Source organism: Cryptomeria japonica, chromosome 2, assembly GCF_030272615.1.
Source record: "Cryptomeria japonica chromosome 2, Sugi_1.0, whole genome shotgun sequence".
Taxonomy (NCBI): Eukaryota; Viridiplantae; Streptophyta; class Pinopsida; order Cupressales; family Cupressaceae; genus Cryptomeria; species Cryptomeria japonica.
Genome location: NC_081406.1, coordinates 55,512,727 through 55,538,802, shown reverse-complemented (window position 1 = coordinate 55,538,802; position 26,076 = coordinate 55,512,727). Strand labels below are relative to the sequence as shown.

The 26,076-nt window shown below is 29.9% G+C and overlaps 3 protein-coding genes across 4 annotated transcripts; all 3 read left to right on the top strand.

The window, feature by feature from the left end:
- Positions 1-1,745: 1,745 nt before the first annotated feature.
- Positions 1,746-2,726, top strand: LOC131073708 (uncharacterized). The gene is made up of 2 exons (XM_058010208.2): positions 1,746-2,036; positions 2,142-2,726. The coding sequence occupies exons 1-2, from the start codon at positions 1,901-1,903 to the stop codon at positions 2,459-2,461; spliced, it is 456 nt and encodes a 151-aa protein (XP_057866191.2). The 5' UTR covers positions 1,746-1,900; the 3' UTR covers positions 2,462-2,726.
- A 6,222-nt stretch (positions 2,727-8,948) lies between these two features.
- On the top strand, positions 8,949-9,840 carry LOC131873681 (uncharacterized). The gene is made up of 2 exons (XM_059216855.1): positions 8,949-9,204; positions 9,446-9,840. Exons 1-2 carry the CDS (start codon positions 9,060-9,062, stop codon positions 9,751-9,753), a joined length of 453 nt encoding a protein of 150 aa, XP_059072838.1. The 5' UTR covers positions 8,949-9,059; the 3' UTR covers positions 9,754-9,840.
- Positions 9,841-16,290: 6,450 nt separating this feature from the next.
- Positions 16,291-17,280, top strand: LOC131073707 (uncharacterized). 2 transcript variants are annotated; one of them, XM_058010207.2, is made up of 3 exons: positions 16,291-16,539; positions 16,838-16,893; positions 17,005-17,280. In XM_058010207.2, exons 1-3 carry the CDS (start codon positions 16,392-16,394, stop codon positions 17,143-17,145), a joined length of 345 nt encoding a protein of 114 aa, XP_057866190.2. In that variant the 5' UTR covers positions 16,291-16,391; the 3' UTR covers positions 17,146-17,280. The 2 variants fall into 2 exon arrangements, with proteins under 2 accessions (XP_057866190.2, XP_059072837.1); XM_059216854.1 differs by having other exon boundaries at positions 16,293-16,539; positions 16,838-17,280.
- The last annotated feature ends 8,796 nt before the right edge of the window (positions 17,281-26,076 follow it).

The following is a 26,076-nucleotide window of genomic DNA, read 5'->3' as shown; positions in this document are numbered from 1 at the left end:
CTATCTGCTTCCACCATATTCAATTGTAGTAGTGTTGGTACATAGTTTGAAATCTCTGAAGGTGTTTGGTAATAATGATTGAGTATATATTTGCATTGCTTACTAATTTTCCTTCAATTAATCTTTTTGAACTACCTTGTTTAATGCATAGATACACATGCATGTTTATATTGAAGTCTTGAAACCCTTAAAGACTTATTATTCATTTATCATTGTAGGGAAAATCATTTTCATTTGGTTGGTGGTGGTATGGAGGATGGGGAGTAATTGAGGTGGACTGATGTTATTAGCAAAGAGAGGCAATCAAGGAGCAATTCAATTTAATAAAAAATTAATCATAGTCTCTCATATAAAAAAAATGTAATGATCAATTATTCAGTTCAAGTTCAATAGTTTGACACATAAAAAACTCCAAATTTAAGTTAAAGAAAGAATAAAATACAATTAGGGTGAGGGTGAGGGTGGGAAAACAACCCTATATAGTTTAAACTTAAATTTGGAGCTTCTTGTGTTTAGCTTGAGTTAAATAATTGATCTTGTCATAATATTGTTAAATATTAATCTATATGAAAAAGTATTTATTAAATGATATTTAAAAAATATACTTATAAAAAAAATTAAAGATATATACTAATATTCTATAAAACATACACTATAATTTTTTTCTTACTATTTTTTGTTGTTCTATTTTATTTCAAGTTGTACCTCATTTGACTCTTATGATGTGATCTCATATTCGCTCACCCTTTTATGTGAATATATGTATAAGTTATGTCAAAGGCGTATTATACTCACAAATGGATGCAAACACTTCCGTCAATAAAAATTAGAAGCATTTAATTTGACGTGTTTGTGACACTTAAATGCATGAAAAACAACAAACATTTTCTTATTATTTTTAATTATTCAATGCTAATTATATCTTCACTTCCACCTCTCAACTACCACTCCGAGTTTAGCTGATCAATCAATTTTACCCATTTTCCATCATCTAATGAGTTAACTTCGTATCATCTCAATCTAATATTATTATTAATTACGAAAATTGAAAGTGTCCCTTCATAAAATAAGAATATAATAAAACATAATAATATAATCATCTTAATAATAATTTAATATTAATTATAATATCATAATATAATAAGAATAATTTAATATTAATTACAATATATTAATATAATAATTTTTTAAATAGAATAATAAACAAATATAATATCTTTCAATATATTTTTACCTACAATCCACTTCAAATAAATATGTTAATATTTCCTAATTATAAAATAGTGACCCAATTATTTATTAAAAAAGTACAAGATTGAAACAACTTTCCACAACTTTCCTCAATCAATTCTCAATTATTTAAAGCAAAGCTAATTTGGTGTCTCGTCAACATTAAAAAAGACATAGGCACCTTGCTTGTGCTCGCGAGCTCATAGTCACATTCTTTTCATTTTCCTGCCTTTTTCCTGCCTTTTTCTTTATCTTTAATCGGCATCGGATGCAACCGCGCCGTCCTTGATAGCAACTTATATCGAATTTTTTTATATCTCCACTCACATCTCGAAAGCGACGTGTTATACGCGTAACTGCGCAATTAAGCCACCAAAACCGCGTTCGATGTGGACAAATCGACCTCTCACACTTATCGTACTCGCCCCGTTAATGCGCTACAAATGGGTGCCACTCCGAAACTTCCTTCCGCGTTCGTTCCTCCCGCCTATTTAATGCCCGCTTCAGAAATTTAATGCTCCAAAGTCCTTTTTGCCTATAAAATTGTAGAGAGACCATTAGGTACCATTTACAGCAGTTCCTATTTCATTTAGCTCTGCTTGTTTGGGGAAAAAATTATATAGAATTTATGCTATTGTGAGGAATTGCAAAAGCTTGAAAAATTCCAGGAATGGATGTCACAGTGGCTAAAACTTTCGGGCCAATCACTCACTATTCCTGCGGCCTTCCTTCTCTGCAAAAAATCAGCTTACGTAAGAAGAAGAAGACCAGGTTTGCCGTTAAGGCTGATAGTTCTCGGGAATCGGGTATGCATAAATTTCGGTTTACTTACCAACAATTCAGTTTTAGTCTTCTGTTATTCTGTTTCTAAACAGAATCACAATGCTGATCTTAAGTTTTCTTTGCTGCAGGAGGTTCGAGCATCGTGGATGAGGGTATGTTGGTGCTGAGAAAACGGATACACCAGCTCAGAATGGAGGAAAGAAATTATCTTCTTCCTCAAAACTGGACGGAATGGGAGAAAAAATGGTACCCAACTTATTGTTCGGGTGTTTACTCTTCTCTGGGATGGCTACAGAACATGCTGATCAATACAAGACCCGGTTTTGCCGTAGCTTTTTTGGCTTTGATCTCGTTGAGTGGCCCAGCTTCCGTTTTGATTCTGCTTATTCAGAGCCCCATTCCTCTAAAGCAATTAACTGTGGAGCTCATCAGCTATTTGCGTCGGTAGGATCGGCTCGCAATGTTTCTCCTGCAATTGTTCTCTGGAATTCCTCTGAAATTAGTAAGCCCAAGAGATCAAATCCAAGAGAATTCTGTGTTTCTTAACGGCTAAGTTTTGAAGAGCCACTGCTCTTGCTTGTACATTACCAAATGCTGTCAAATTTTATTATTGTACAGGACGTGTAATGTACTGTATGGATAGATTTCTTGTAATAATGACATATGTCGAGAATATTTAATAATGTATTCCAGATTGGAGGATTGGCCCCACATATCGGAATTATTGTTTTGAGCGGTGAAAAAACAGATAAAACTTTGGTAAATTACCTGTCGATGTTATTGTATGAGAGGCTGACGATGTAGATGCACTCCGAGCTCTATGGGTTGAATCTGCAGCTTTGCGCAAGATGAAGTCGCAGTCCATTGGAGAATCTCGAGTTTTTGGATTCCCGACCGTTACGCGTAATCTGTCGTCATAGTGTAAGGGAATAAAGTCCATTTTAAATAAATTTACGCTAACTGAATATATGCAATCGAGCACTAAATATTAAATTAATAAAGAGAAGTATATTTTTTAATTTTTTTTTGTCTAATACAGCGAGGATAGAAATATTATTTAGGAGATTTAAAATTAATTTTATGAAGACAAAAATTTATAATGCATATACTCAACATGATCAATAGAATAAAAGAGAAATGATATTTTTATAATTATTTAGAAAAGAAATTAAATGTAAAGTATACGATTGTTGTTCAATTTTCTTTTAATTCTATGTACTCATTGATTAAACTAATAAAAGAAACTGAATGTCTTAGTATTCTCCTTGGGGAGTAAAATTAAATGTAAAATTTGAGTCCCTCTTCTTTGGCTTTACATGTTTTTCAATGATATTTTGTGATACTTTCTTTTAGTTTAATAAATGGGAGTTGTCCCCTTGACAACAATTTGCCTATAAAAAATGATATAAAATAGATTAAAAATCTATATTATTCATTAACCTTTTATTAAATATTGTTAAACTTCAAAATGTTTTAAATTAATAGATATAAATTTTAATTATTTATTGTTAATTATTTTAATCATAATTTCTTATGATTTCTCTATTTCACCTTTTCAATAAGTTAAAATTGACTAAAATATGATAAAATAACTAAATTGTATTCATTGATCCACAATCTTTTGAATAAAAATAATGTCATTTATCAAATAAGACAATAAATAAAATTAAAAATTGACATAAAAATAAGTTTGCACTATTAACATTTTATAGTCAAAATGAAATAAGTTAAAAGATTCCATAACTTGCATCACACAACTTTCATCCAATAAAGTCCAGTAAATTTTTTTTGTATATTTTAAAAGAAATTTGAGATAAAATATACATTATATAATATAGAGAAATAATTCTAATTCTAGCATGTCATTGGTTCATTTGTTACCAACTAATAAAACCTACTGAATGCATTAATATTCCTACTTGTGGTAGCAACTAATAAGGAAGGTATGTGTTATAGAATATGTATGTTAAATACATGTAGAATTAATTGACTATATAAATAAAATTGAAGTTTTAGATGTGTTCATTATTTTGAATTGTTCAAATTTAGATCTTCTATGGGTTGATTTTGAGTTGTATGGAAATGATCCCCAAGGTATAGATATGATATACTACTCGATGGCAATCTTCTACAACTTGTTTTATTGCAATCCTTAATATTTAATGGCACATAAGGAATGACAATATTTAAAAATGTGCTAGGGAAATTGTTGGATCACAACCTAAGTTATGCTCTCCTAAATCAACTCCCTTATTGGACAAATTTTATAGTCTTGAGAAAATGTTGGAAGATAGTAGCAAAATACATAAGTAACCTAATACCATATTATGATACAACTGATTAATTTTAAATGCTCAAAATCTAAGTTTTCCTTGAACTTCATTTTCTCTCTAATTATTTTGATACATTAATTTTTCATGGATGTGTTTAATTCCACATATGAAAGTCTTCAAATACTAATGCATAACAAATAACTATATAAATATGTATCAAGTTGACTTCTAATGGCTAGTAGGAAGGAGAAAGAGTCAATAATTTTGAATTTAAATAACTAAAATTTGAGGTTAGTCTCAAGAAACTTACAATCAAATGTAATTGTTGAATAATTGATCCAAGATAGGGGATATAAATCTTTGGGGTCATATGTGGATGTATAAAATTGTAGATTGATAAAATTGGTTGTGTGGAAAGAGGTGCAATTACAATTGGGATAATGTCAAATGTATGGAAAGGTGAAGTTGAGAGTAAATAAAATGGGGATGGAAAATTATTAAGGAAGGCACCAAATGTAGCATTATATTGTGGTCATTTTCATTGCACACACAATTGTATTAAGTTATTCCATCAAAATCAACCCACAACTAAATGGCAATTGGCATGGATATGTAAATTTCACCATTAATTTTACCCCTATTTTTAGGTGTGTTTGAATTCTCAAATGAACATGTATTTCAAAGTTTAGGAAAATTCTTGGTAATACATGAAAATTAAATACTCAAACAAAATTAAATGACATGGAATCCATGTAAAGTAATTAACCCATATCAATTTATTTGTATGCTTCTCATCCTTGGCATAAATTCTCTCTCTATATATATATAAACATGTGTGTGTGTGTTTGTGTATGTATGTATGTATGTATGTATGTATGTATGTATGCATATGTATATACATATATACATACATACATACATATACATATATATACATATACATATACATATACATATACACACATACACATATATACATATACATATACATATACATATATGTATATAAATATATATATATATATATATATAAATAAATATATATATATATATACATATATATATATATATACATATATATATATATATATACATATATATATATATATATATATACATATATATATATATATACATATATAAGTATATATATATATGTATACATATATATACATATATAACATGTATATATATACATGTATACATATGCATACATATGTGTGTGTGTGTGTGTATACATACATACACACACACACACAGATGTATATGTGTGTGTGTGTGTGTGTGTGTGTGTGTGTGTGTGTGTGTGTGTGTGTGTGTGTGTGTGTGTGTGTGTGTGTGTGTGTGCATATATATATACATATATATACGTGTGTGTGTGTGTGTGTGTACAAATACAATGAGTAACTTCTATCATACAAGTGAATAAATAAAAATAATTTTTCATTGACTAGCTTTAAAAAATAATAAGTAAAAATAGAGAGTACGGTTGTAAATTTCACATGTATGGATCGAAGTCATACTAAAATATTTACCCAACATAGTATCAGTAATTTTTTATTGCACTAAAGGAATGGTCATTTAATATGGTGAATATTTTTCAAGGTGTAATGATGGATCTTTATCCAGCGTAAGTGTCATCCAAATCTTAAAATTAGACTGTTATTGACATTATATGTCCCCTCTAATTGGTTGCATGCAATATCTACAAGGAATTGTTGGAGAGGGAAAATGTTGCATGAAATTAAATGTAATCTAAGGAAATATGAGAATATAAGTGGATAGATCATATAATCATTGTAATGAATGTCATAGATATTTTCGTATGATAAGTGCAAGTAATTTTTTTCAAATGATAGACATATAAAGCACACAAACTAGAAATGTTCATCAAATTAAATGATACATGGAATTTCCCCTTTATTAAGTAAATGAAAAAGGTAAGGTGGCTTTACAAGCACAATATAGATACATATGATATAGAGAAGGTATGGTGTTTTATTTGTGGCCATTAATAACATGATAAGGAATGTGAGCATACATTAGAGTTGGGATGTCATGATGCCCAAAAAATGAATAGGATAACTCTAGGGACATGATAAATCATGTGAGGTAAAATAGTATTGAAGGGTGTGATATCCCAATGGTAATCAAGTAGCTCTAGTAAGCATGATAAGAGAATGTAAGATCACATAATGGTAGCATGAGATGTGAGCTATAAGCATAGAGGCATATGTAAGAATGTAAATGCGAAATTATAGGTATTGCAACATAATAATTGGAAAACTAAATCATCAGAAAAACAAGCATAAGGTAATAGTAAAGAATAAAAGAGGAAACCATAAGAAAATGACTAACTAAAGTGGTAAACATGGGAAATCATGGAAATAAAGAAAGAAATGTGAGGGTATAGTGTGGTAAGTAAGGGAGGCATTAATTTAATGTCAAGGTTAAATAAGGAAGGTGGCCCACAAGTGTGGGAATGAAAAATGTGGACATGCCATAGAGGAGGGAAAGAACAACAAACAAGGAATTATTAAAAAAGGTCAAAGTGAAAAATAAAAAATATATATTCTAAGGATAGAAATTATACACTTTAGTATCTCCATATTACTTTTATGCACCATTTTAGTTCCCATGCCCCTAGTGTTCTTTAGATCTACTTTAAATTTTCTTGGTCAACCCATTAATCATAAAATGATGTTGTAGATCTTGTGCCCATATTAGGAACCTATACCTAGTCATCTAGAAGACTTTTAGTTACAAATCTAATTAATCACCAATGCTCCCATTGCTAATTCCCACCTTAGAAAAGAAACAAAATATTTTGCAACCCTTTTGTACCATAATTATTACTATATTTTATTTATTGCACAACTAAAAATGTGTCCATTTAAATCCACGCTTCACTTACTCATATCCCATTAGCCTTCCCTTTTTATCCACTTTCATCCATACTTGGTCTTCACCATCTCCCTTCACACCTTCATTGCCTTTGACTTCCAGCTTTATTCTTAGTTCCCCATGCTTGGCCATAAGTCCTCTTACCCCATACCCCATAGCCTCTCTTCACCATGGATTCTCATACTTTGAATTTACCTTCCATAGTTGTGATCCACTACATCTTTATCTTTGAACCTATTTCCCTAGTCAACCCTCACTTTAGATCATCATAGTTATTAGTTTACCTCTAGTTTTCCCTTATACCTCCTATCTTCACCATCCTTACGTGTTTGTCACATTATCTTTACATTCCCAATTCTCCATTAGCTATCCAACACCATAGTTCTTGAATTTAATACAATTGATTTTTCTTTGGAGAGAGGGATTTTTCTCCGAAAAGAAGTTTTCCATGCAAATCATCTTGTTATGATATAACCTCTCTGTGCATTATTTTTGGTAATTAATTTTTTTTGGCAGATGCTTCCCCTCAAAGTTTAATGTAGGAAGCATATTCCACACAATTGATTCATTTCATATCTAACCTTCCACATGAATTTGATATACACTTCTACAACCTTTTTCACCTTGGTCATGGATTTCAAGGCATTTGCAAAGATGTATGATATACAAAACAACTTAATGAAGCAACAATGTTATGAGGATCAAATTCTCATTCACTCTCATAATATATTAACTTTACAACCTTTAGCAAATTTCAAAAACAACACTCTTGAACATGCAAGTTTAGATTTCAAATATAGGTGTTTATTCTAGGATCCAAATATAAATATTTATAGGATGAATGCTCCTTGAAAATAGATTATTCTTCCTTACTATAGAATTACACATTGAATATATTAGTACAAATATTCATGAAGCTAATTCTTAATAATTAATAAGCAAGTTAAAAGTTGACAAAACTGAAATTTAAATTTGAAAATTTTAGAAATCAGTTTTATAATGTGAATCCAACAAATACTAACAAAATTAACTAAAGATAAAAAGAAACAAATGTCAAAATGATAATTAAATATATAATTTTAAATACAATAAACAATAATAAAAATGTTTCATATTACTAATAATAATATAAAACATTCCACTGAAATGAACCCAAAATTTAAATAATGCAATTGCCAAAATCAATTTTTTAATGTGAATCCACCAAATGTTAAATAACTTAACTAAAAACAAAATGAAACAAACATCAAAATAATAAATAAATATATAATTATAAATACAATTAAAATTACAGTAAACAATAGTATATATATATATAAATAAACAAAAGATAAGATATAATCTCACCTTTACATAGAAATATTCCATATTATTAATAATAATATGAATAGACATTCCATCGGATGGGCCCAAATGCAATTTCCACCATCACACATTCGTTGCCACGATAGAAAAAATAAAAGTTGAGGCAACTTACCATTCTTCTTCGAACTTTCCCAAACTGGATTATCACCATTTTCCCACCGCCATAAACTGCATTGTCAATTGCTGTGCAAGGAAACCGATTCAGCGAATGTAAACACGGAGCAGCGTTAATTAAAGGCAATAAAATGAAAACGCGTAATTATGTCTTATCTCATTCCCAGCAAGTGCAACTCCATCATCGCGTCAATGCGGGCCCCACCATTCCGCGCACCTTGGCAGATCGACGGATGCCTTCCTCGTCCCGCAAACTATGCTTATTTAACCAAAACCTTTTCTTCCATTTCCCTCAGCATACATTCTTCCCTCAAACCCCCTTCTCCTCACCATAATATTTTAGTTTCTCTGTCTCCAGACATTAATTAGCGCTGCTTAAAATTCTTAGTCATGGATACCCGAGCTCTCAGTAGTATTACAGTCCCTCAATTTCTTCCTCTACAGACAAAATTACACAGGCCATCCCTTACGCGCGTTCCCTTGAAGAAGAAGATGCCAAGATTTGCTGTTAAAGCTGCAACTTCTGGCGGCTCAGGTATGGCTCCCTTTATATACTTATGAAGTTTTTTATAATTCATGATAGATCTATATTAATCTTTTTATTCATATTTTTCTATTCTAATTTTCATTCTGATGATGGATGATTAAAAAACGTTGATAAATAAATTATACATCCATTTCAATTATCTGTGTCTGATGCTAGGCTTTTCTTTCCCGTCTTTTTAAGTTCCAAATATTTTTTGGCCAAGTTTTCTTACGTTTAAGTGGTCATGCAGAACATCGGAGCATTGTGGACGAAGATATGTTAGTGTTGAGAAAACGGATGCATGAACTGAGAATGGAAGAAATAAATTATATTCCTCCACAGCACTGGATGGAGTGGGAAAAGAAATGGTATACAACTTATGATTCAGATGTTTGCTCCTCCTTAGTGTGGCTGCAGAACATTCTGCTTAATACAAGACCTGGTGTCGCCGTGGCTATGCTGGCTTTGATCTCCTTAAGTGTTGCTGCATCTCTCTTGGAGATTCCGATTCATCTTCACGAAATCACAACGGAGTTGCTCAATGAATTGCATGTGTAGGTGCTGGCTAGATTGTGTCCAGTTTATTTTCAATTCACAATGATGTAAATTTGGAAAACATGTTTCAACATAGAACAATTTTATTTATATGTGAATTCTGTTTTAACCAAATTTTTTAATAATATTAGTGAGTTGGTAGTGTAACAACTCCAACGTATCACTAATGATATTTAGCAGGCACTATTTCATCACTAGGCTTGAAAAACTTGAACTATAGGTCTTGTGCTGAGTAATTATGTGAGCTAATAGAGTTACCCTCAAAATATTGGGGCTCAAATTAGTTGTGAGCTCTTTATTGCTTTACGATTAAGATTTCAAGGGCCACAACAAATCCCTTTTTAAGATTTGTCCTACTATATCTTTTGTCCTGAACATTGAGGATGAAATCAACTTGCAAACATTTTAATAAAATAGTGAAGGAAACCTGATTGATGGAATGTAAGATCAGCCGATGGAATTTCATCAATTTAGCGTAAGTTTGACGGCTGTATGTTGGTATTTAAGAAGTTTTACGATAAAATACAATCAATTTTTCTTACAAAATTATTACATGAAAGGTGAGATTTTAAACAGTATATTAAACTTTATATAAAATTATATTTATACTAAGATATGTCAGTGAAAAAGTGATTGACGGGCTTGGGTCGGCGGTCAAATTTAAAATATCGATGGAAGCGAGAATTTTATTTTTCGGTCATTCCTTTTTCAAATATTCTGCCGTCCGTATGGTGGGAAAAGATTCTTTCCACGGAATCGTCATTTCTGAGGTTGAAATTTTTGTTTGGGAAAACAATAGGAATATGAGCAGTTGAATGATTTGATTTATCTTTTAAACGCAATAAAAAAGTACATTAGTAAAAACGACGTTCCATTACAAGTTCTTTCTTGTAATTTTTTAAAGGTTTGTAGTTTTCAAGAACAATAATATTGTAATTTTTTTTTTTTGAGGTTTGTTGTTTTCAAGAACAATAATATATCGATCTATTTTTCACCTTATTTACCTATAAAGATGGGAAATATCTAGTGGTGTATTTTAAATTTTTTAAAAACTGTTTTGGATTGTTGGAGTGAGTGTATATTAGGAAAGCTTATTAGTGGGAAAATAAAATTTGTTCATTTTTTAATCAAAATGGTTTGAACATTCTTATATAATTATACAACTCTTAAAAACAGTAGGTACAAGTGATTCAAATATAATTCATAATATGTTGGAATTATACTTATAAGTCTCTAATAAATCTAGTATCATTCAATTAACTTATTTGAAATATATGAGAAAAGCTAAAATAAAAGCGAGAGAAAAATAAAAAGGGAAAAAGAGAGAACAATAAATTCTAAGGATAAGATTTTGGTATAGAAAAAAAGAAGAGGAGGCTAATAGATTCCAATTTATTAAGATATAATTTAATAAAAATTTATATGAATTGTTGTATATTCTCAAAATCTTTGATTATTTATATTTTTACTTATTGGGCTACCCTGCTCATGGTTCTACATTGCTAGTCTTAGAGATATAAGGATGAGGAAGGCATCACAAAGAGATAAGGGTGTATGAATGTCGTAACAACTGAGGATGAGGCCCCTCAAAAATGTGGTCTCACTTGGTCTCACTGGTTCATTGCTCCAATCAAAAGCGTTTACCGATTAAAAAAAATATATATTTTTAATTGGAAGATGCGTCCATATTTTTATTTTTATTTTTAATTGAAACATGCATCCACAATTCTTCAAAAAACCACCTACCCGAACCATACACTACCCCAAACCCTAAACTAGTACATCCATTTAAACATTGTTTACCACTATTAATATCTGAGTGTATCAAAAAATTAACACGCCAATCCTTATGTGAAAAAAATAAATAGAATTACCATAAAATAGATGCACAACTAAATGAGAATTGGCATGGATATGCAAATTTCACCATTACTTTTACCCCTATTCTTAGGTGCATCTGAATTCTCAAATGAACATGTATTTTAATTTTTATAAATATTCTTAGCAATACATGAAAATTAAATTTTCAAACCCAATTTAAGGACATGAAATCCATGTAATGTAATTGATCTATCTCAATTTATTTGTATTCTTCTCATGTTTGGCATAAATTCTCTATACAAATTTATACAAAAAAAGAAAAAAGAAAAAAGAAAAGAAACTATATTCAATTAGTAGCTTTTATCACAGTGAAATAAGTAAAAATAAGTTTATGTTAACTATCTTTGAAAAATAAAAAAGTGAAAAGAGATAGCAGGGTTAGAAATTTCATTTGCAAATTATACTAAAATATATTCGACACAATATGACATTAGCAATGTTGTATGACACTAAATGAATGACCATTTAATAAGGTGAATATTTTTCAAGATATGATGATGGATCTTTATCTAACATAATATGTTATCCAAATCTTAAAATTAGAATGTTAGTGATATTATATGTCCCCTCGTATTGGTTGCATACAATATCTACAAGGGTTTGGACATGAATGAAAATTGTACATGAAAAGTAAATGTAATCTATGAAAATATGGGAATACAACCACACAAATCATATAATCAATGTAATGAATGTGATAGATAGATTTTTCTGATGAGAGAAAGTAAAAGTTTTCAAATGATGGGCATATAAAGAACACAAACTAGAAATATCTATCAAATTAAATGATACATGACATTTCCCTAGTATTAAGTAAAGGAAAAAGTGAAAAAAGTAAGGTGACTTTATAGGCACAGTATAGATACATATGATATAGAGAAGGTATGGTGTTCAAGTTGTGGCTATTAATAACATGATAAGGAATGAAAACATATAATAGAGTTAAGACGTTATGATGCCCCCAACATAATAGGATAACTCCAGGGATATGATAAAGCATGTGAGGTGAAATAGTATTAAAGGGTTTGATATCCCCCAGGTAATCAAGTAGCTCTAATAAGCATGTTAAGGGAGTGTAAGATTATATAATGGTATTATGTGATGTGAGCAATAAGCATAGGGACATGTTTAAGAATGTAAATGTGAAATCATAGATATCACATCATAATAACTATTGAAAAACTAAAATTATGAGATAAACCAACATATGTAATAGTGACACATAAAAGAGGAAACTAGAGGAAAATGATTAATTAAAGTGGTAAAAATGGACAATCGTGAGATAAACCAACATATGTAATAGTGACACATAAAAGAGGAAACTAGAGGAAAATGATTAATTAAAGTGGTAAAAATGGACAATCGTGAGAATAAAGAAATAAATGTGAGGGTATAGTGGTAAGTAAGGGAGGTATAAAATAAGTCACATTAATTTAATGTTAAGGTTAAATAAGAACTTAGATGGATCATAAGTGGGGGAAGAAAAAATGTGAATATGCTATAGAGGGGGAAGCACAACAAATAAGGAGTTATAAGAAAAGATCAAAGTGAAAAATAATTTAAAGAGTAAGTGAAAAATTAAAAAAATATAAACAATATTATGAGGATAGAAATTACATACTTTCTAGTATCTCTTCTTTATATTTATATACACTCATTTTAGCGCCTATGCCCCTAGTGTTCTTTATATCTACTTTCAATTTTTTGGTCAACCCATTAATCATAAAATGATGTTGGAGATGTTGTGCCAATATTAAGAAGATATATCTAGTCATCTAGAAGATTTTGAGTTACAAAGCTAATATATCACCAATGCTCCCATTGCTAATTCCCAACTTAGAAAAGAAACAGAATGTTTCCCACCCATTTTGTACCCTTATTATTAGTACATTTTATTTATTGCACAACTAAAAAATGTGTCCCTTTAAATCCACACCTCACTTACTTAACCCATTAGCCTTCCCTTCTTATGCACTTTCATCCATACTTGGTCTTTCACATCTCCCTTCGCACCTTCATTGCTTTTTAAAACCAAATTTATTCTTAGTTCCCCATGCTTGGCCATAAGTCCCATTAACCCATACCCCATAGCCTCTCTTCACCATGGATTCCAATAATTTGACTTTCCCTTCTATACTTGTGATCCTCTACATCTTTATTTGTCCACCTATTTCCTTAGTCAATCCTCACTTTAGATGACCATAGTTATTAATTTACGTTCGGTATCCCCTTATACATCCTATCTTCGTCATCCTTAGGTGTTTATCACATTCTCTTTACATTCTCAATTCTTTCTTAGCTATCCAAAACCATAGTTGTTTAATTTAATACAAATGGTTTTTTCTTTGGAGTATGTGGTTTTTTTCTCTTTTTCATGCAAATCATCTTGTTATGATATAATTTCTTTGCATTTTTTTTTTTTTATCTCAATAACAAGCCTAAACTAAAGATAATTTATATTAAAATATCCAAACAAAACTTATAATATTTTCTGATGAGGGAATTATACTAAAACCATATACATATATATATGCATATATATATATACATTTATATGTATATATATGTATATATATATACATGTATATATATATACATGTATATATATATATGTGTATATATATACATGTATATATATGTGTGTATATATATACATGTATATATATGTGTGTATATATATACATGTATATATATGTGTGTATATATACACATGTATATCTATGTGTGTATATATATACATATATATGTATATGTATATATAGATATGTATATATGTATATATATATATATACATATATATATATGTATATATATGTATACATATATATATATATGTATATATATGTATACATATATATATGTATATATATCTATACATATATATACATGTATATATATGTATACATATATATACATATATATATATATGTATACATATATATACATATATATATATATACATACATATATATATATATGTATACATATATATACATACATATATATATATATATATATATATATATATATATATATATATATATATATATATATATATATATATATATGTATGTATATATATATATATCTTTGTGTATTATTTTTGGTAAATATAGATAATTGTCTTTGTAGATGCTTCCCCTCAAACTTTAATGTAGGAAGTCTATTCTACATCATTGCAAAAATTTACATCATATATATAAACTTTTAGAAAGGTAAAATGTCCAAAGAAAACTTATAATATTTACTAAGACCTAATATCCATAATTTTCTAATGAGAGAATTATACTAAAACCTCATATATATATATATATATATATAAAATCTCTGTGTATTATTTTTGGTAAATATAGATAATTGTTTTTGCAATGCTTCCCCTCAAAGTTTAATGTAGGAAGTGTATTCCACATCATTGCTTCATTTCAATCTAACCTTCCACGTGAATATGGTATACACTTTTACAACCTTTTTCACCTTGATCATGGATATCAAGGCATTTACAAGGATGTATGATATATAAAACAACTCAATGAAGCTACAATATTATGAGGACAAAATCCTCAATCACCCTTGTGATAGATTAACTTTACAACCTTTAGTAGAATTTCAAAAGATGACATTCTGGAGCATGCAAATTTCCTACATGTAGATGTGTTTACATTTCAAATGTATAGGTGTTTATTCTAGGGCCCAAATATAAATATTTCTAAGATGAATGCTCTTTGAAGATAGATTATTCTTCCTTACAATATAATTACACATTGAGTACAAATATTTATCAAACTAATTCTTAACAAGTAATTAACAAGTTAAAAGTTGTCAAAATCTAAATTTAAATTTTTTAAATTTAAAAAGTCAATTTTATAGTATGAATCCAACAAATGATATTAAACTTCCTAAAATCAAAAAAACAAATGTCAAAATAATAATTAAATTTTATAATTTTAAATACAATAAACAATAATAAAATATATATAAATAAATTAAAAAATAATAAAAATAATAAAAAATATTCCATATTACTAATAATAATATAAAGAAATTCTACTAAAATAGACCCAAAACTTAAATAATACAATTTCCACCATCACAAATCTGTTATCCGGAATCAATTTCATGATGTGAATTCAATAAATACTAAATAACTTAACTAAACATGAAACACATATCAAATTAATAAATAAATATACAATTATAAATATAATAAAAAATAATATATATAAATAAAAAATAAAATATAATCTTAACATTATAGAGAAATATTCCAGATTGCTAATAATAATATAAAGACATTCCATCAAAATGGGTCCAAATGCAATTTCCAGCAACACACATTAATTGCCACGATGCAAAGAATTAAAGTGCAGGTAACTTTACCAATCTTCCTGGAACTTTCCCAAATTGGATTATCACCATTTTCCCACAGGCAGAAACTACAGTGTCAACCCCTCTGCAAGGAAAGCGATTCAGCAAATGTAAACACGGAGCAGCGTTAATGAAAGCCAACAAATTAAAACCGCGTAATTATCTGTACCCAATTCCTAGCAACTCCATCATCGCGTCAAAAAAGAGTCAATGCGGGCCCCGCCACCTTGGCAGATGGACGGATGCCTTCCTCATCCCGCAACCTACGCCTATTTAACTAAAATCTTTTCATTTCTCTCAACATACATTCATCCTCAAACCCCTCTCCTCACCATAATATTTCAGCTTTTTTTTGTTTTACAGACATTAATTATTGTAGTTTAAAATTCTCAGTCATGGATACCCGAGCTCTTAGTAGTGGTACAGTCCCTCAATTTCTGCTTCCTCTGCAGACAAATTTACACATGCCATCCCTTACACGCCTTCCCGTGAAGAAGAAGATGCCCAGATTTGCTGTTAAAGCTGTCAACTCTGGCGACTCAGGTATGGATTACTTTATATATGATGAAGTTTTCACAATTCAATGATAGTTTAGTGTGATGATTTACGGTTTTAATTATGTTACAATATTTTATCAATATTTTTTTTCTAGCTTTCATTTCGATCTGAAATATTGATTATAGAACATGATCGAAATATTGATAGGACGCAATCAAATCTAAAAATCATCAACTTAAATTGTATATCCATTGTGCTACTATACTTTGCTTAGTTTTGCTTGTTTTTTTTAAAGTTCCAAATATTTTTGGCCAAATTTTCTTACATTTAAGTGATCATGCAGAACATCGGAATATTGTGGACGAAGATATGTTAGTGTTAAGGAAACGGATGCATGAGGTGAGAATGGAAGAAATAAATTATATTCCTCCACAGCACTGGATGGAGTGGGAAAAGAAATGGTATACAACTTATGATTCAGATGTTTGCTCCTCCTTGCTGTGGTTGCAGAACATTCTGCTTAATACAAGACCTGGCGTCGCCGTGGCTATAGTGGCTTTGATTTCCTTAAGTGTTGCAGCATCTCTCTTGGAGATTCCAATTCATCTTAAGGAAATCATCACGGAGTTGCTCAATAATTTGCATCTGTAGGTGTTGGTGTATTTAATCTTGTTACTCACACTATATTTTGGTACAAATTATTTTCAATCAATCTTTGCATATTTGTGTGAAGTCTGATTGGAAAAGCATACAGCTGTTTTGTGAATAGTGAGAAAATATTGCCTATTCAAGTTTCATTACATTCTTTATTTTATAGAACAGGATAAGAAGTGTAAGATTTGTGATATATATTATGTGTTTTACCAAATCTTTTAATAAAGAGGAAGAGTTTTATATATATTCAACGTAGAACAATATTATTTTACATATGAATTTTATTTTTTTTAAATGATATTTAGCGAGCACTATTTCTCAGTAGGCTTGGAAAACTTGAACTGCAAGTCTTGTGCTGAATATCTATGTGAGCTACTAGAGTTAACCTCAAAATATTGGGGCTGAAAATTAGTTGTAACATCTTTATTTCTTTACGATAAAGATTTCAAGGGCCACAACAAATCCCCTTTTAAGATTTGTCCTACTAGTACCTTTTGTCCTGAACGTGAGTATGAAGTCAACTTGCAAACATTTTAATAACAATAAAGAAGATAACCTGATTGATGGAATGTAAGATCGGCCGATGAAACTTCATCTCTGTGACGTAAATTTGAACGCTGTGTGACGGCATTTACGCATTTTCACGATAAAATAAAATCATTTTTTTAGAAACTTATTAAATGATAGGTGAAATTTTAAACATTATAAAAAACTTCATGAAAAATTACATTTATACCAAGATATGTCAATGAAAACTTGATTGACAGGCAGGGTCGACCGTCAAATTCAAAATTTTGATGGAAGGGAGAATTTTATTTTTCGGTCATTGCTTTTTGAAATTTTGTGCCGTCCGCTTTGTGGGAAAAGATTCTTTCTAGGGAATCGTCATTTCTGAGATTGAAATCTTTGTCTGGGAAAACCATATGAGCAGTTGAATGATTTGATTTGTCTTTATATCGCTTAAAAAAAAACATCAGTTTTATTAGAAGTTATTTCTTGTAATTTTATGTCAGCCTCATCTTTTATGATGGGGAGCCTTGCACTCAGCAAGGTGGGTTCATTTGGAACCATTCCACTTCACCAGTAGATCAAGGGTCTATTGACTTCTTGTAATTTTTTAAGGTTTATAATTTTCATGAATAAGAATATGTATATCAATCTATTTATCACTTTATTTACCTACATAGCTGGTGAATTGAGTTCTATTTTTTATTTCGAAAAAACTGTTTTCGATTGTTGGAGTGAGTGCATATTAGAGAAGTTTATAATTGGAAAAGAAATTAGTGGTTTTTTTTTAATCAAAATGGTTTGAACATTCTTATATAATTATATAGGTCTTAAAAAGTTAAGTAGGAGTGGTTCAGATATAAAGAAAAACCAAAATAAATGTAAGAGAAAAAGAAAAAAAAGTAAAGAGAAGAATAAATTCCAAGGGTAAGATTTTGGTATCACTCAATCCACTTAGTACAATAAAAAGAGAAGACTGGAAAATATTAGAAAAAAAAAGAGGAGCAATAGATTTCAATATATTAAAATATAACTTTATAAGAATTTATATAAACAGTTCTTAATATTTGTCTATTCATCAATATATTTGATTATTTATATTTCTAATTAAAACATTCATCAATATCTTTATTTATTTGTGAGATTTTTTTAAATTAATCTATTTTATTATGTATATTGATACTTTTAAAATTGATAAAAAAAATCACAAAAAAAATCTACATCTTTAAACAATTTAATACACAATACAGTCAAGAAATACAAGAAATAATATTATTTTGAAACTTCACTATTTATTTTTTCTAATAAGCCTTATTCATTTAATCTATTAAAATGAAGAAACATGAGAGGAAAAGGAAAAAGGTTAAAAAGGAGAGGAATATATTCTAATTATTAAATTTTTGCTTTAATCAATTCATTTGTTACAATTTAAAGAAAGGAGTAAAAATGGGTGAGAGGAAATGGGAGAGAACAAGAGTAATAGATTTTTTGAGAGTAGAAATAGGTGAGAGGAAAAGGGAGAGAACAAGAGCAATAGATTTTGACATATTAAGTCACAATTTAAAAATATATATAATTTATTTTCAATATTATTTATTTATCAAAACTTTCAATTATTTATATTTTTTTAACAAATTAATGTTTTAAATTACAAAAGGGAACCAATTTGATGGAGATTGTAAAATTTTGTTGAAGGAAATAAAATTTTAGGAATTTTTGAACTTATAAATTATGATCACATGGTTAAGTTATGAGCTATTGATAAATATTTTTAAAATGACAAATCTGGTCATTATTTATCAATAGCTATTTTTATGACAAACAATTATTATTATTATCAATTATTATTTTTGAAGTGGCCATGAGTTTTATAGAGGTTTTGTGAAGAGTAAAATTTTAATAATCCCTAAAAAGTTAATATTTTTATTAACTTTATGTGCAAGCCCAAATTATTGCCAGGGTTACAGGCTATTCTAAATAAATAATAACAAGGAGTGACTTGAGTGACGTTGGGCCCACATTGCTAGATTGGACGGCCCGAGTGCACGAATGCAATTGCAAGAGCATGTGGGGAGTAATGTAGCTCAAGTGGAATATGGAGGATTATGTGTTGGTTTGTGGATCATAAAGAAGAGTAGCAGGAAATGTTTGTTCTTGGGCATGTCTTTGTAATGCATTGCCATTAGAACCCTCTGAATGTGAACTTGTAATGTTGTGATGGAAATTTTACATTGTTTCATATTTGACTCTGCAACCCAGGTGAGGCACTGATCAGAAAAATTGTTTGCACTAGGGTCTAGGTGACCGTTAAAGATTAGAAGACACATTATTAGAATTAGTTTGTTTTATGTTTTGTTAGTTTAAGGATTTGAAAGTTCTCAAAATTGAAAGTGTGACAAAATTAGGATTATTGCCAATCTGATTTATCTTACACATTTGCCTTTGGTGATAAGGTTATATCAGTTATTGTGATTGTAAGGGAATAACCCTAGGTTTATTTGAACCTAATCATAAGTCTTGGCAAACCTTTAGAGTTCATTGGATGCACCTTTGGAAAAATACCAACACAATATATGGTATTATATATATATATATATATATTATCAAGCAATTCTATTACAATAATATTTCATCACATCCCTTTTTCTTATTTTTTCCCCTTTTTTTAATAAGTACATTTCCATAGCCCAAACTTATATTGAAGTATAAGTATTAAAAAGGATACCCCTTGTAACATTTGTCCTTTTGGACATTTTGTGATCATAATTATTTTGTAGTGAGTGATTGTTTCTATATAGTTAGCTCCATCTAGGTAACATTAGCCCCCTTTGAAATTATCTCTTGTTGTCGAGACACAGAATTATCTATCTAAAGTTGATAAAATTTAGCATCATAAAATTTTATGAGACTTCTACAATTTATGATAGAATATGCTTGTAGATTTCTTGTAAATGAATATATGTTTTCTCACATTGTGTAACCCCTTTACGTAGCAACATTATATGACCATTGATGCAAAGTAAGATTTTCATCTATATTATTTCTATCTACATCATTTAATTGTTTTGGCTTCTATGAGTAGAGTTATCAAAAGAGTGAGGTAGAGGCTCAGTACTTCCTTGAGTTTCTTTATTTGACCTCTAAGTCCTTCTATTTTATATTGAACTTATTGATATTGATTGTGAAGGGTCTCTTGAATTCTCATTGGTCCCTATATTTATCCTCTTATTCATCAAAGGAATATTTTTGTTGTATGATTTGATTCTTCATATGTTCAAGATATATTTTAAGGATTTTGTTGTAGCAATCCATCTTAGAAAGATTTAGAATAAAGAATTAACTCTCAGTTGTGTTTCTTGCATAATATTTGTTTCTTCTTCCAAATTTGTGTGTTTGGTAGAGCACTTCTTTTGAATTTCTTCAATTACTTTCTATTAAATGATACTACTAATATTTTTCTCCCACTTCATCCTATTAGTTTTCTAGAATTTTTACCATATCATTTAAAAAAAAAAATATGATATTGGCTTAAGGTAGGTAAGGTGATTTTGGTGAGTTGTAAATATTTTTATTATAGTATGCTCAATACATCTTGTTGGAGTTGATATCCAATCACACAACTCCCAAAAATAACCTGCAACCAAAACATCAATCACATATGCAATCTTTGTCTACGTGAAAAACTAGAGAATCTATGTACTTCTAGACTATGGTATGCAATACTCTCCATTATTCCTAATATCCTTTCTAGAAACCCTTGAAATACCTGCCAAAAACTTGTATATATGTATTAGGAGGTGGGAACTTTCTTGCATAGTCTAATATTGGATAGATATTGATTTATCTACCATCCATATCATTATAGCACACTGTAGTAGTTCATGCATAAAATAAAGAGCCAAATAGATAAACAAAGTGCCATACTAGAATTGATAGTCAATCTACTTATTCTAGGATGCATTCTCCAAAGGCTTCATTCTTACAACTTCACATAGATCAAAATCCTTACTCGCAATCACTATTTGATGCGTCATGAGAATAGCCACTACCATAGGAGAGCCCTCCTAGTTTGTAATGTATATCTTATAAGCTATGACCTTAGTGGCATATAATGTTGCTTTGTTTGTGATATTGTTAATATTTGGGCTCCAACTATGAAATTTAGCTCCAGATAACTTCTACACTTTCACATTTTTTGATCATTTTCCTCAATGAAACTAACCCTTGCACTAATAGTCTGATTGCAACCTAGATGGCTTCCTTCATAATTCGTTAGGGCTTGTCTAAAAATAGATATTAGTCATATAGAAGGCTCAACATCTGTTGAACCCATCCCTTCTCTTAGTGAAGTCAATTAAATCTTTCTAGAAATTCAATTTCTTCCCTTTGAACTTAGCATACTCAAGCTACACATTATTTAGTTTCTATTTGCAAAAATTCTTGTTGTAGCCCTTAAATGCAGTGTGATCTATCTCACCCAATGGTGAGTGTATGTATATTCGCACATCTTCTATGTAAATAACCTCAATTGGGACCCTTGATAATGCATCATCTAGGTCTAACTCCATTGTCATCTAAGGGAATCTTTTGTACTCGGGTCATGGTTTTGTTGTAGCGAGGATAAGGATAGGGGTGCCCATGATTGTGTGCTAAAGTTTGAGCTAGGTAACAGTAGTTAGGGTTTTGGAAGTAAAGGAAAAATGATTTGAATGCATTGTAGTATGATTTTAATAAGAGCACAAAGGAGATAAAGTAAACAAGTGAGTGTTAAGGTGGGGTGTGTGTCTTTTATAGAGTTTCTTAGTGGAGCTCATTGATTACTGTTGTCTTTTCTAGTCATTTCTTGCCTTTTTCCTCCCATTTCTTTTTCTATTGATAACTTTTTTTATCATTACTTACATCTACTTTTCCTATTTATTTATAATACACTATATTACAACTATGATAGAATTGGATATGCTTGTATCATCTAATACTTATCATTGTTTCTCCCAATGCCACGTCGGCAATATCCTCTTTTTGGGAGTCACCAGTACCATTACAATTGACAAAACATTGTAATCCAAGTAGGGCTCTGAATGTATTTAATGGTTATTTCATTTCAACTACTTCAAAGTCCACACATTGTTTTATCCCTTTGACATTTACTTGAATTCTCTTCCACATCCCCAATGTCTCCATTCTGGAACCATCAACAAGACCATGCTCATTGGTATTTTTACGCACATAGATCTCATCGGTTTCTCTCAAGTAGTGGATGGAATGATATTTATATTTGCACCAAGATCTACCATCACATATTTAACTTTTAGAGTCATTCAAATGTGTATTTATTAGTAGAAAACCATTCTTCCAATTTCAGTCCTCAGAGAGATAACTTTTACTTGTTTCTACTTGTTCCAATGTTTTCCCCATTGTTTTAGTTTTAGTGCTAGATCATTCTATCTTTCTAGGGCTGCCATGTCTCTTAACCTCTTGACTTATTTCTTAGCAAAACAACCTACTTCCTCATGTTGTTGTTGATCTCTTGTTTGTTCAGCTTGCTCTACCACTTTCTCATGTCACTTTTTGCTTGGTTGAAAATACTTTAGTTCCTCATCTTCTTCTTCTTTTGGATTGTATTCTTCTTCATAACCTTCTACCATTTTTAGCTATTCCTCCTAGTGTTGGTACCTTATTTAGTTAGAACATTTACTTTATTCTTCCCTCTAGTTTTCCCTTTCTTCTTATTCTCTATGACTAGCTTCTCTTCAAAGTGTTCCTCCATAGAAGTGTCTAAGGACCACACATGCATTCTATGACATCCTCTAATTACCTAATGTGGCCTCCTATGGATCACACTTGCTCCTAGTTGTAATTCATCACTTTCGGAAGGTTGAATAGCCTCCTAATTTTGATATTTAATATCCTTGTATTTTCACTTGAGAACATGTTATGAGTGTCCTACCCACAAAAAGACACATTTTTTGTTTCTTCTATGCTAAACATTTAGATGCATGGTATCCCATCTTCCCACAATTGAAGAAGATTGCATCATTTATTCTTATACTATTTCAACGTCTTCCTCTACCTCCTAATTATCTATTATCATCTTGGTAACCCGATTGTTGATTATTTTACATGGCACAAGCATTCTAGTTATCTTTCCAGGGTAAGATTTAGTATCCAAAATCACTCTTCTCATCTATATTGTAGTTGTGATTATAACACCATTTATTTCCTTCATTTGAAACTAGAGGTTTGTTCTTAAGATGATCTTCTATTGGGTGTATATCTCATTCTTGACAAATAGCACAATGCATGGAATTAGGTCTTATAGATTTTATCATAGCTAATATTTTGTCTACACTTTCCTTGGGGCATTTATTCTGAATGTCCCCTTCCCTATTACATTTTACACCAAATTCTCTCTAATTGTTTAGACTCACTAGCCTTGATCTCATGTTGTACTACTAGTTTTTGTACTTCCAATTGTAAATCCTCAAGGATTTTAACATTCCTATCTTTCTCCAGTCTGCTCCATGGTTGGGATTCAATTTGGTAAGCCATGTTTATAAGATCAACATACTTATCAAATACTCTTCCATCTAGTCCTACTCTTATATTCTTGTGCAATCTTAAATAAAATCTCTTAAGCTAGGATCACGACAACTACAAATTCCACAGAAAGAGAGAGAGATATATATTTCACCAGGAAATGATAAATGGAATTGAGATATCTCTAAGGGTAAGTGCACCAAGATGGTGAACAAAAAGGGGGTTTATAAGTGGCCACTTCTTCTTCTTTTTTTTTCTTTTTTTCTGAAAATAGGTAAACCTAATCTTCAAACAGATATTCGAAGGTCACGCACTCAAAACTAGGAGTTGAGAAAAGAATAAGAATTGTAGTACTCTGAATCTAGTTTCTAAACTACTAAAGTTTTTTAAAATTGGATAATATTAAGAGGGTCAAACCTCTCTCGCACAAAAAAATATTTCTGATTTTTTCAGAAAAACATAACATAGCTATTTTCGTGTGCTGCACAAAATATATAATTAGATTTAGTATTTTGCAAAACCCTTTGGTAGGATGATACGTAAGATTGAGATCTATAAGTTGTGTATTTTTTTGTAATTTTTTGTTGAGTATTTTTTTTTAATGATTTTTTGAAGTAACCGCATCCTAAAAATTTGGTACATGTTCATGCATTGGGCATAACTTGCATCAAAATAATAAAAAATGAAAACTTTTTTTTAAAAAATTGTATAGAATCTAATGTAGAACAATAATATGCAGTTTATTTTTAATTTGGTTAAGTATAACAAAAGTTATTAAAAAATGGTAGACGTATGTATGTGAGGATTGTCAAGGCACTGGTAAAGAAAATTAAAGTTTACTATGCTAATGTTGTCTAAAAATAGAAAACTTTATATGATCAGAAAGATGAGAAGACGTTTGAGATTATGATGGTAATTTTGGAGATACCCACTTGATCATTTGTAAACCTGATGATGATGAAGTCGAGAAATCATGTTGGAAGATGAAAAAATGTGTAAAGGGACAAAAATGGAGGGAAAATGGGCTTCTGAGCCTTAGGGTCATTTTCCAACCCTCTTACCAAGCCAAAACCCGCACGGGTTCTGATGTGCAAGATAACCCGCTCGGGTTTTGAAAAACAAAAAGTACCATTCATAGTTCTACATAACCCGTACGGGTTATGTAGAACTAAAACCATCATTTTGAGTTTCACAAAACCCGTAGGGTATGTGCAAGATCATGGTGTGCCAAACTAGGCCCTTAATGGCAATGAAATTTCATAAAATCAGAGTTATGCATCTTGCATGAAAATTTGAATAAGTTGTGAACATTATTTTTAAAATATGTAAGAAGAGAATCTATAGAAAATTGAATTTTGTTTCTAAGCTACTAGTTGTTTTTTGAAAAAAAAATCCAATTTGATGAAAATTTCAAATTTCAATGCAATGGTACTAAAATTTCAGGAAAATGATAAGAAGTAGACGTATGTCTGACCACCCTAATCACAATAAAATCATAATATTTTTTATAATATTTATAATATAAGTATTAGACTCGTGTCCGGATGTGACATATTTTTTTATAATTTTTTATAAAGTAAATAATTATTTATGAATGTTTTACTACAACTTTTTAGAAATTCAGAAACTCCTACGTCTAATCACCTTAACTTGGTCAAAACCTTATGAAATTTAATTTTTTTTAATTTTTCCCTATAGTAGACGAAGCATAGGATGTGATGCATGTTTTGGATTCAAAAAATGTTATACCATTTTAAAGTTATGAGTGTTTTCAATCAGTCTATCAATCAGGACTATTGTCAGAATTCAATTAGAAAATAAATAATTATTATTTATTAAAGTCGAAATAAGACAAGCCTTATATTGTTGGAAAGCTGAGAACGT

Excerpts from the sequence above, each read along its gene's own strand:
- LOC131073708 (XM_058010208.2), top strand. The coding sequence starts at position 1,901 with ATGGATGTCACAGTGGCTAAAACTTTCGGGCCAATCACTCACTATTCC. Across the intron at positions 2,037-2,141 it reads TGATAGTTCTCGGGAATCGG|GAGGTTCGAGCATCGTGGAT; the intron begins GTATGCATAAAT and ends TCTTTGCTGCAG.
- LOC131873681 (XM_059216855.1), top strand. The coding sequence starts at position 9,060 with ATGGATACCCGAGCTCTCAGTAGTATTACAGTCCCTCAATTTCTTCCT. Across the intron at positions 9,205-9,445 it reads TGCAACTTCTGGCGGCTCAG|AACATCGGAGCATTGTGGAC; the intron begins GTATGGCTCCCT and ends GTGGTCATGCAG.
- LOC131073707 (XM_059216854.1), top strand. The coding sequence starts at position 16,392 with ATGGATACCCGAGCTCTTAGTAGTGGTACAGTCCCTCAATTTCTGCTT. Across the intron at positions 16,540-16,837 it reads TGTCAACTCTGGCGACTCAG|AACATCGGAATATTGTGGAC; the intron begins GTATGGATTACT and ends GTGATCATGCAG.